The 12,315-nt window shown below is 36.0% G+C and overlaps 1 protein-coding gene across 5 annotated transcripts in view; it reads left to right on the top strand.

The window, feature by feature from the left end:
- The window catches only part of Ork1 (Open rectifier K[+] channel 1), a 75,721-nt gene that overhangs the window by 46,090 nt on the left and 17,316 nt on the right, over positions 1-12,315 (top strand). For 4 of the 5 annotated variants that reach the window (XM_074183210.1, XM_074183209.1, XM_074183208.1 and 1 more), the window contains 2 exons: positions 8,832-9,005; positions 11,274-11,395. In XM_074183210.1, the coding sequence (XP_074039311.1) occupies positions 8,834-9,005; positions 11,274-11,395 (294 nt within the window). In that variant the 5' untranslated portion in view covers positions 8,832-8,833. Of the gene's footprint in view, positions 1-1,306; positions 1,455-8,831; positions 9,006-11,273; positions 11,396-12,315 lie in introns of those variants that run through there. The other variant, XM_023157162.2, reaches the window with a different exon arrangement.

The raw sequence follows: 12,315 nt of genomic DNA, 5'->3' as shown, positions 1-12,315 counted from the left end.
CGTTTCACTTTGTTACTCATGATGAAGCAGGAGAGGTAACGCCCTTTGACATCTGAGATGATTGCAAATCGCTGATACTTGAGAAACTGCGGAAAGAAAACTATCCAGAAAAAAATCTCATACAAGTATTTGAGTATTGAGTAAAAATTAGTATATTTGAATAGGATGGCAACCTCTGAATATGATTTTGATTGTCAAGTTGGCGGAAATTAAGTCAAAATGTTGAAGAAAACCAATTTCTGAATTGTCGACACTTCGGAACTTTGTTGTTTCATCTTCAGGACTCTGAAGTATAAGAACAAGACATACATATTAAAATGGAAATTTACAAAGCAGTTCTGTTAGAAACAAAATAAATTATGTAATATAACAATCATTCAATAGTTATCATCTCAAACTTCAGTTCACCGTTGAAGAAGAAAAGAATAATAGAATTGGTTTTCTGGATGTTTTGCTGATAAAATCTAACAACAAAATTATAACTGATTGGTACCATAAACCAACATACTCTGAAAGATTTATAAACTACCACTTTATCCACCCAATGACACAAAAACTAAACATCATCAACAATCTCAAATACAGGGCTACATATTTAGCACATGCGAATTTTAAAAACCAAAACCTGAAACTAATAGAAACTAATAAAAACTATGTTACTTAAGAATTGCTATCATTAATCTTTAATTGAAAAATTAGTATACTCAGACAGAACAAATAAACAGAAAAAACACCGTTGAACATTAAATATTTCAAATTACCGTATGTAGCAGGTCTGACACCACAACTATGCAAGACTCTAGAAAATAAAAATTTTAAAATTAGTATGAAATCTGAAAATACAATTATTCACGAGAATAAAACCAAAAACACCAAAAGACCTGAAATCCAATATTGTCTATAAAATACCATGTACTGAATGTGAGAAAATATATATCGGGCAAACAGGCAGGTATCTCGAACAAAGAATTACTGAACATAGCAGGGATTGTAAAAATATACACAACCCACTAAAACAATGAAGAATCCTACTAGCCTTGCAGAACATTGCAAATCGTCCCTTCATACTTTCGATTTTGAGTCAGTCAGTATTATAGGACAACAAACGATACTAAAAAAAAGACTCCTGAACGAAATGATTGAAATAACAAAACATGGAACAAAATCCGTTAACAAAAGGTCGGATATTGAAAACTTACACACCTCATATTTCAATCTAATAGGAAAAAATCAAACAATAACTAACTTTGGAATCATTAACTGACTGCTTTTTCCAAATACAATTCTCATTTCTTTCATGGGCCTTTTTTGAATTATAAAGAACGATTCACAGACAGTTCAGATTGTTAATCCCTTCGTGTCTGTGCCAACGTCTTTCAGGAACCTGTGTACGTATTTATTTTTCATGTCGAAATTATTCACTTCACCCTTCAACTCGGAAAGTCGCCCTAAATGTAAGTACTCATCAACGTTGTTTTTTTTGTAAAATTTTCGAAACGTTTATTATTTTTAACGATTGTTACATTACATAATTTATTTTGTTTCTAACAGAACTGCTTTGTAAATTTCCATTTTAATATGTATGTCTTGTTCTTATACTTCAGAGTCCTGAAGATGAAACAATAAAGTTTCGAAACGTCGACGATTTAGAAATTGGTGTTTCTTCAACATTTTGATATTGAGTATTTTATTTTTGGTCTAATTGAAATTCCTTCACAATGTTATGAATCATCCTGTATTGTCCATAGAGAATATTACTCAGTTTTGGGAAAGAATGTTTTTGGCCTCCTACTTTTTTTCAAGAAAAAAACACAAGCACTACAGAAAAATCTTTAAGGCACTCTCAGAGCGGTGCCTGTGTGAAAGTAGCGATTCACATTGGATTTGAATCAGTGGAGATTAAACCCATTGGAAAAACGTTCTCAAGAAGTTTATTCCACATAAACGCAGTTCTCCAGATGAAACAGTTCTTAAACAGTGAAATTCGAGATGTACTGAGTTGAACCTTGAAACGGGGAACAGCCACAGTCCGTCGTGTATTTCTGATATGTATCGCTTTTGGTGGAATCAAATGTGCCAAGTCACTTGAACACTTCCCTTGGAAGTATCTATAAAAGAGAGACAAATCTCCATCCTTTCTTCGATGTTCCAGACTATCAAGGTGGCACGTGATATTCGCGTCTTCAATCAGGCGGATGGCTCTTTTCTGGATAGGGTATGTTTGGGGCGGAGCTCCATACATGAGAAGAATACTCCAAAGAAGGTCTGATCTGAGCTTTATAAAGCATCAAAAGTTGCAGATGTGTGTACAGTTTTCTGGTTCGGAACTGTGTTCCAAACTATTGCAATTTTCAAAACTGCCTTTGCAATTCCAGCGACATGATTGTGCCAAGCCATATTGGTGCCCATTTTAACCCCCAAGTTATCGAAACACAAAGCGGAGTTGTCTGACCCTACATTATTATATCCGGTTCGAAGACATTTATCTTCTTGAAGAAAACCGATGTCTGTGTTTTTTGTGGCATTGAATTGAATCTGGTTACTTTCAGCCCAATTCGAAATCACTTCTAGATAGTCATTAGGATATGCATCCTCCTGCTGTCGGTGAAGATGTGTCTCCGTAGCCGTTATCCTGGAAACCAACAAGTGCGCTGTCGTCAGCAGAGCAATATATTGGATTATTGGTTTTTTCCAATAAGTCGTTGATATACAATGAAAAGAGGATTGGATACAATATGGATCCCTGAGGAACACCAGCGTTGATGGTGAAAGTATTCGAGAGATATCCATCAACGGCCACTTGCAGGAAACGTTCTTTCAGGAAGCTGAAGAGCCATACACAAAAATGATCAGACATGCCATAGCATCGAAGATGATCGCTCAAGATGTTGAGGCATCAAGATGGAGAAGCAGAATACCAAACACTTTCTTTCCCAAAAAGTATTCCTTTTCTTGAAAATTTACCACTTCAATTTAATATTACTCAGATTCCATAAGGAAAACTGCAAGAAACCATGCTTTTCAAAAATACAGGAAATAGTAGTAAAGTATTATTTTTTCACTTTTTTAAATTTATTAAATATTCATTTCAGGAATGTTTGTGAATAGATAGCGTAATACCTTAGCGAATTATCATTTTGAATATCCTGTGAATGTGGAATACCTGTTGAAAAACAAAACAAACCGAGTTCGAAATGAATATAGTGAAGGACAACTGTCGCTAATCCGCTAAATTGAGATATGACACTCCAATTTTTTTTAAATTTGTATTTTGTTCAAACTTCTGATGGTGAAATTCTGTCAAATTCTATATCGTCTTACTTTGTTATTTTTCGCGAAAACTTTTTGTTCGTTCACATGTAAACAATCCAAATAACTTCATTATTATGAGTATTGATAGTCAAGGTATAAAAATAAATAACAATTCAAAGAATGTAAACTTTCACTACCGGAGATAACCGTGTGAAAGCTTTTTCCGGGTTTTTGGCCGTGGTCTAAAGATTTTTATGCCTGACGTTTCGTCTACTACTGCGGAATACAGTATCAAAGGCGATGTGGTAACGGTCGCAGTGCCCGAATTGGTGCTCGAGTTGTTGTCCCTAACGCAGTACCAACGATTGCTGGTATTTGAATCTGCTTCTATATAGAATATAAAACGTCATAGCTTGAAACCTGCAGACCACACAAAACCGGGAAAATTGTTTTCACACGAATAACAATTCATTTTAGGAAATGGTCTGTAAATATAATTGTAACATAAAAGCCATAAAGATATCTATCGCCGAATGAGAATCGTCCATTGTCTTTCACTGGACCTTTCACTGTAAAACATCCAGTGAACACTGGAGGTCAAAAACAACGCATTCGTAATTCAAGACCAGACACCGCTGTTTCAACATGTCGAAGGTCTCCTCAGTGGTACTAGGCTGAACCACAAATTCGTATTTCATGGATAGTGTTATTAATTTTCATATTATCTTTAATTCAGAATCACATCAGTAACATACCCAGTCTCCACCAGCCGTAACGTAACATGTTGGTGGTTAATGTTATGTTACGGGTCATTCGTTACAAATGGATGTTGAATTCTACTTTTCGTAGCTGATGGTGATTATGATTTCTGCTCCTAAGAACTTCGGAGTATCATGTATGTTTGAATACTTGTTTCTCTTGCGCTCAAGCGCAAGATATCCATCAAAAACGAATGTTTCAATACGAAAAGTCTCACAAAAAATTGCTTTATGCTGATCAAGGAAAACAACAAGTGTGTTCGAGGTGTTATCTTCATGAGTATCAGAGATTATCATTACGATTTTTTACTGATAATTTGTTTCTTATCTGTAAGTCGATTATTATATTAATTGTTTCTGTAGAAAAAAAGATTATTGAGGCAATTGTCAGTAATTACAAATAAAACAATCGCTAGATCAAAATCACTATCCTTATAAACGTGTTGATTCAAGACAACATAAAAAAATTAAGCTTGGACTTGACTCGGAGGTGGTTCCTTGAAATTTGACAGTTTCCAAACCTACAGTAGGCCATTTGTTTTTTTGGCTGTAAAAGTTGTCCATAATATATGCTAATAATATTTCTTTTTTTCCAGTCAGACCAATTCTAGATATATTTTTGGAAAGGAAATTTTAAGCTCTATTGAAATATGCAGGAATATACAGGGTGTCTCATTAAATAACTATCAATATCCCATTTGAAAAAATACGTTTTTTATACTATGAATTCTACGTAAGAAAGTGCTTTGGAAATGTTTTTATAGCAACAAGACATTTGTTAGAGGAAAAAAGTTACAGCAACTTTTTGAAAATGCACATTTTCGAAAAACATGAAGTAGGTAACTCAGAAACGTTGATAGATATCGATATGTGGCTTTCACCATTGAGTTTATCATGAAATTTGACCCAGCGATTAGTTTTCATCAATCTAGTTTGAAAACAGAAGTTTTCCTTCAAAAGTGTCCAATTTGGCCCACTCTGTACACATTTACCTATAAACAATGCTGATTCGTTTCTCGGCTTGCCAATAGCCATAATAGAGATATGGGATACATAGATGCATAACAAATGAACACAAATATAACTCAAATTGAGCATTATCTTTTGACAAAACATTGACTATTTTCTAAACTTCACTCAATTCAGTCAATAGCAATTACATATATAAAAGAAATATTGTGTATGGTGCCATTTTTTTGCAGGAGGATATTCGAAATGTTATTTGAGAAAACAGAGATGAAACTTTTGCATATCTCTCATAAATTTTCAATTGATTGTCATTTAATAATATATAATAATAAAAAATTGTTTATTGTTTGGAAAATTTTGCTGGTGGGGTTGCTGGTATTTCTTATCACTGCGGCCCTGCTTATAATATACTAGTGGTTAAACAAATATAAACTATGAAGATGCATTTCATTCATTAGGTTATATCACTGGTTAGTGTACAAATTTTTTTTGTTTTTTTTAAGGAATTCATAGACAATGCAAAATTGGGAATATCCAGTAAGAGGCAGTTATAGTAATCTGATGAGAGAAGGAGGATTTGAATTTTTTCTTATGCATTGGAAAATCAATAAGATTCTTTCTCCTCGAATTAAGATTATGAACATTTGTCCTGTATGAGACTTTCTTGCACAGATATATTTATTTCCCTGAAATTATAGAAAATCAACGGAAACAAGAAATGCATACGTTTCTCAAGTTAATGTTTAGTCACGATATCCTTTTCTTAATCGTTCTCAGTAACATCTCTTTCGATTCTGTTTACTGGTAATTAACAGGTCATTAAAATATATTTTTATGGTTGAATTGCCATTAATCTAACGGAGTATCGGGCATCAGAAGGCAGACAGACCAAATATGAATTCAAACAGTTATTTAACTATTTTTGTATCATATCCTAGAAACATATATATCCTTAACTGAAGTTGGAATATAAATACTTCTTAAAACATATGGGAGAACAAAAAGCAACGCTGTGCGTGATTTTTCTTTCGTTTAAGTTCACTCAAAATTTTTTTGAGGTGAATTTTTTTTTACATGAATAGCGAAGGTATCTCACTCTGTATCCTTTCATCCTCTTCAGCATGTCTCCTCGAATTGCTGTTGTTTATCATTTTGTTTAAAATTCTCTAGAAATTTTCTGTCGAATCGTTCTTCGAAAATCAGCTTTTTTAGATTTATCTCATCCACTACAAATTATTACAAGATTCAGATAAGTTCGATAATGAGAATTATCGTAAAGTGAATCTATTGAAAACAATTCTCCTACACCAGAACATGTTTCACCATTTTGCAACAAATCAAGTTGTCCATGTCATTAGAACATCATCAAAAACTAAATTGCTTGTTGCTTGGAAACTAAATTTGTTTATCATGAATGATTTATACACAAGAAGAGATGACTGAAACGGTGTATTCTTCGAGTATAGGTGAAGGGTATTTCATCAGTTCGGACTTACATTGTCTAATATAATATAAATTGATTTGATAACCCTGAAAAATCAAAAAGATTAACCAAAAATAACAATTTTATCAAACAAAAAACTGAAATTACAAAGAAATAACATACAAGCAATAAAAATTGAAATATTAATAAAAGCTGAAAAAATTAAAAAAATTAAAATATTATTAACCAAAAAATGAGGAAATAAAAATTAAAAGATTTCAAACCAAGTTATGTCACAACGTTCCGATTGTTAGTACCCACAATCGGTGATAACTGGACTTATTTCTCCGAGATCTGACTATTTATAGGTCATTCGAGTGCTTTCACCTATTCCCTCTTCCCTCTTAACGCTTCATTGGTTTTGGCGGGATTGGTTGGAGTTGGTCGTTTTTCGCTTGATTAGAGGTTTCCATATGTTACATATCTCTACGCTAGCTTGACTAAATGCGTTGTTGGACAACATATATGCGGCTTCTTTGAATTTTCTCCTAAACCAGTGTTCCTCTTTGTGGATGATTTCAGCTTGAGCCCACTTGATGTGTGTTGATGAGTCCAAACATGCTCTGCTATTCTGGATTTGCTGGTTTCTCCTCGCTGTGTGTGTTTTTTGTGCTCAGCAATGCGAACTTTCAATGGAGTTTCACCGATGTATGATTCTCCGCACTCGCAGGGTATCCGGTAAATGCGATTCTTGGAATCGCAGTCCGCGTTTGCTGGCCTGGTTTTCGTGAGGCTGCTACGGATAGTGTTTCCAGATCTGAAGCGGGTCCTGATGTTATACTTGGACCCAATCCGTCTTATCCTTTCCGATACTCCTTTGATGTAGAGAAGTACTGGTTGTGGCGGCTTCTCTTCCTTGTGGAGTTCTTGCATCACTTTGAAGTAACCATTCCGTTGAAGGTCATTTTTGATGATGCCTAGTTCCTTTTCGAGACCTTTCTTTGTATTACAGAGCCCAAAAGCACGGTCCAGTAGAGTGTTGATGATTTCTCTCTTAGTCGATTGATGCTGGTTAGATTTCTGGTTCAGATACTGTCCTGTGTGAGTGGCTTTTCGATATACAGATGTTTCCCATTCACTGTCGGTCCTCTTCACCAATACGTTTAAGAAAGGCAATTTGTTGTGGACTTCCTTCTCCATTGTGAAAGTGATGGAAGGACTTACGTTATTGATGTGCTTCAGGAAAGTGTCTAGTTCTGCATTCCCATGGTTCCATATTATGAAGGTGTCGTCTACGTATCTCAACCACACTCAGGGCTTCTTTAATGGCCAAGGTTTCAAACCACTCCATATGTAAGTTGGCTATAACAAGTGAAAGTGGCGATCCCATTGGCAGTCCCTCATCTTGCGTAAAGAATTCGTCCTTCAGTTGGAAGTAGCAGTTTCGTACACAGCATCCTAGTAATTCCATGATTACTTGTATCGGTAAGTTCGTTGTATCTTTCAGGTCTCCATCTTCGGATAGCTTCTTCTGTATGATTTGAAGTGCTTCTTCGACAGGAACGTTGGTGTAGAGGCTTTCTACGTAGAAACTGATCAGTTGATCCTGCTCTTTACTTCGATTTCCCCTAGTAGTTCAATGAAATGTCTTGAATTCTTCTCAAAAGATGTTGTTTTACCTTGCAGTGGCTTAATTATTGGTAGTAAAAATCTGGACAAGTTCTGAGTGGCTGAATCTCTGGAGCTAATGATCGGTCTGAGCGGAACACCCTTTTTGTGGTTTTTGGGTAGTCCATACAAGTGAGGGGGCTTACTGTGGTGCGGTGTTAGCGATGATCTCTTTTTTTCCGTAAAATAGACTTGGTATTTTTTCAAAGTCTGGTACAACTTCCTTTCAATTGATCTTACGATCTTTGTGTATTTTTTTTTCTGAAGCACCTCTTCGATCTTCTGTTCGTAAAGATCAGTATCCATCAAAACAGTAGCGTTTCCCTTATCTGCAGGTAAGATCTTGATGGTGTTGTCTCTATGTGGCCCGTTCAGGGCTCTTCGTTTTCCATTGCTGTTCTCTGATTTTCCATCTGAATTCTTCTGCCTCGATCCGATCATTAAGGGAACTGGTGTATTCTACTGCAGTTATTATTTTCAAAGTGGGCACAGATGTTAGTGCGATGGCGAAGTTTAGACCTTTCCTCAACAAAGATTCCTCTATGTCCGTGAGCGGGTGGGAACTCATGTTCACTAGGTACGCGTTCCCTGTACGCGTGCTGCTAAATATCCTGATGAAATTTATCATCAGGTAAAATGTTTCGGAATATCATATATTTCTTTAACATGCCTCTTTTACAAACTAATTTTACAAACTAATTCGTCAAGTTGTTTTATCACATCTTTCGTATATACGTTACCTAATTATATTTTTGTTTCAGAAATGCTCAGAAAGCACTACAAGGGGGACAACAAGAGCGTACTTTACATATTCAATAGGTTGTCCAAATATTGCGGAAAACCTGTCCACCACAACATGAGTGAAGATCCACCGAACTATAAATGGGACTTTTATCATTCATTGTTTTTTGTCATAACTGTTGTTAGTACCATAGGTAAGTTATAAGTAGCAGGTTGAACTGTAAAAATGATATCAAAGCTGAATAATTTTCAGAGATAATTTGTTGAATACTATTCCTTGTAAACTTAAAAAACCTTTCTGACTTTGAGTCAACTGAGGAGATGGATGTCGATCTTACGACTCCAACTGACCTCCCTGTAAATTTAGATTAGGAGCGAGAGCTTCTCAACTCCCCAACTCCTGATCCAATAACTGAATCTAAAAAAAGGTTTGGTGGTGCAGCCAAGAAACGAGTCATCTCCTCAAGAGCGGGGTACCTTATGAAACCGGCTTGCACCAAATTCTTGAGCGGCGTACGCAGAATCTGTCTCAGGTGGAAGAACAAACCCAACATGAGCAGGTTAGCAAACGTTTGCGCTCAAGTGATGATTCACCAAAACCAGAGGCAAAAAAGCCTTGTACGGTTGTAAATGCAATTTTTGGAATCGCAGTCCGCGTTTGCTAGCCTGGTTTTCGTGAGGCTGCAACGGATAGTGTTCCAAGATCTGAAGCGGGTCCTGATGTTATACTTGGACCCAATCCGTCTTATCCTTTACGATAATCCTCTGATGTAGGGAAGTACAAGTACTGGTTGTGACGGCTTCTCTTCCTTGTGTAGTTCTTGCTGTATTCTAGCTAAGGCCTGTTCTACCATCACTTTGGAGTGACCATTCCATTGAAGGGCATTTTTGATGATGCCTAGTTCCTTTTCGAGACCTTCTTTTGTATTACAGAGCCCAATAGCACGGTCCAGTAGAGACTTGATGATTCCTCTCTTAGTCGATTGATGTTGGTTAGATTTCTGGTTCAGATACTGTCCTGTGTGAGTGGGTTTTCGATATACAGATGTTTCCCATTTAGTGTCGGTCCTCTTCACCAATACGTCTAAGAAAGGCAATTCGTTGTGGATTTCCTTCTCCATTGTGAAAGTGATGGAAGGCTTTACGTTGTTGATGTGCTTCAGGAAAGTGTCTAGTTCTGCATTCCCATGGTTCCATATTATGAAGGTGTCGTCTTCGTATGTCAACCACACTCGGGGCTTCTTCAATGGCCAAAGGTTCAAACCACTCCATATATAAATTGGCTATAACAGGTGAAAGTGGCGATTCCATTGGCAGTGGCGATTCCATTGGCAGTCCAGTACTGTTGAATCTAAGGCATCGTCAGGTGTAGCTGACGTGCAAAAATCACTTATATGGGAAGGTTGTCGCGGGTATCAAGGTGGGAATCTTGCACCTTGACTATTCAACTACTAACGATGAAACAGCAGAGCATATTCTTTGTGCCTGCCCCGCTGGGGACCAAATCATGTTTTTAGAATTCGGCAGATCCGTACTCTTACCATCTGACCTGAAAGACAACTCATCATAAAAACTAATCGGCTTCGTTAAGAAGCTGGGTTTATTTGGTCGACTGTGAATAGGTATGAGCCATAATGAACTCCTGCGGGTTGCGGTGGAGGGTTGAACAGACCCACTCACTTTGGACCTAAGCTAACTAATCTAACCTACTATACTTTGTCTATGAATAGTTTTTGAGAAGAACGGTTGGTTTAGCTTATGTTATTGGGTTTTTATCAAGTTATTCTTTGTTCACTTCATCATAATTGGTTTTTTTGTGTCCGATATATACTATAATGAGCAGAAAAACGGTTATACCTGCCAATCTTCACTGAAGTTAACAAATATTGAAGTTTATTTAGACTTCAATATTACGAGCAATCAGCACAGAATGATTCAATATTATAAATATCGTACAAACTTGCTATGAATTTTATTCGAACTGGTATTCATCAAGATTCTTGCGAAAGTTGAATTGAACTAATTTTTCTTCATTCAAGTGGGATTTTATGTAATGTGTTATGAAGTTTGAACATTCGATTAGATTGTAATCAAAATTCCCAGGTGGATTAGATATTTCAGTAGAAACATGCATTGATATATAGGAAGAAAAACGAATAGATCAGTTTTTTGTATTACTACTCAGTGGCAATTATGTACATAAAACAAAAAAAAAAAATCAAAGAAACAAATGACATCACAGCATCTCAGGATTTCCACTCTATCAAATTTGATTCAGATTATTGTATAATCTGAGATTTTCAATCCTTTGAGTGCTATTATCCAAAGTTAATCCCACATACAGATTTTAACGAGTGATTTTAATTTGTTTATCTCACTTCGTTTTGGAACTTGGCATACAGCTACTATAATCCGCCCTGTTTTTATATCTACAGACCAAACTGATTTCTTTTCAATTCCAGGATATGGTAATTTAGCACCTACAACGATGTTCACCAGAGTTTTTATGATTTTTTATGGTTTGATTGGAATATCAATGAATGGTATAGTTATGGTGACTCTAGGAGAATACTTCGGAAAATCGGTGAGTAGATTATAGATTACACTTAAATAGTAGAAAAATTTTCGCAGTAGAACTAAGATACTTTCATTAAACTTGATTATTGAAATTATTGTACCAGCCAGAATAACACTAGATGAGCTAACTGAATCCACAACCGTTCTTCCTTAAATAACAATTACATGAAAATACACAGAGTGATAAACAATTGTAATTCATCACACATCCCAACATAGGAGTGAAAATATCTTCCAGAACTTTAGGAGCGTCTAACTGATAGATTTTTCAGTGAAAGATTGACAGTTTTCCGCATTTCTTCAGCCAATATTTCTCCGTTTTATGACGAAACCATTAAGGTTCGCTTCCAAAGAGAATATTCCTCTAATATGTGTACCCAAAATTCCGGTTCAGATATTCAGATTTTGGAGATATCATCTGAGAATTTGGCATCATGTCATTTGAAATCTGGATCACTCCAGTATCAGAAATCTTGACGATTTTCTGGCTGGTTCGGATAAAATATTCATTTGTCCATGAAACATGTAATATACAATAAAGTTGCATTACGGTTGACGTTCTTAGAGGACCTCACAAAATCAAACTCTTCTGTCGAAATCACCTTCGTTCAACATGTAAAATACAGCAAAATACATCTATCTACCTCTAATCGTAGAATGTAACACAGTTGACGCTTGGGAGCATACATATTGAAATCCTTACAGAAACCAACGACGAGACCTAGGGAGTAGGCAGATTGAGACCCAGGTGTCAAGTCACAAAACCCTTACAGCGTGTAGGCAAATTAAGACGTCAGTGTAGTCATAGCTCCTTGAAAATGGTTTCAAAGTCACGGAAGGTGGAATAAGTGAAGTTGCTTCACCGGGTGTTCATCGGTTGATTATTCTCAGAGGTCGACGTTTTGCTATCAAATAAGGCAGCAGGAG

This window comes from Leptinotarsa decemlineata, unplaced genomic scaffold, assembly GCF_025532065.1.
Source record: "Leptinotarsa decemlineata unplaced genomic scaffold, Ldec_3_MD MMD2_tig00026336_RagTag_RagTag, whole genome shotgun sequence".
Classification (NCBI taxonomy): domain Eukaryota; kingdom Metazoa; phylum Arthropoda; class Insecta; order Coleoptera; family Chrysomelidae; genus Leptinotarsa; species Leptinotarsa decemlineata.
The sequence above is the reverse complement of the archived record's forward strand: the minus strand, read 5'-3'. Positions and strand labels throughout refer to the sequence as shown.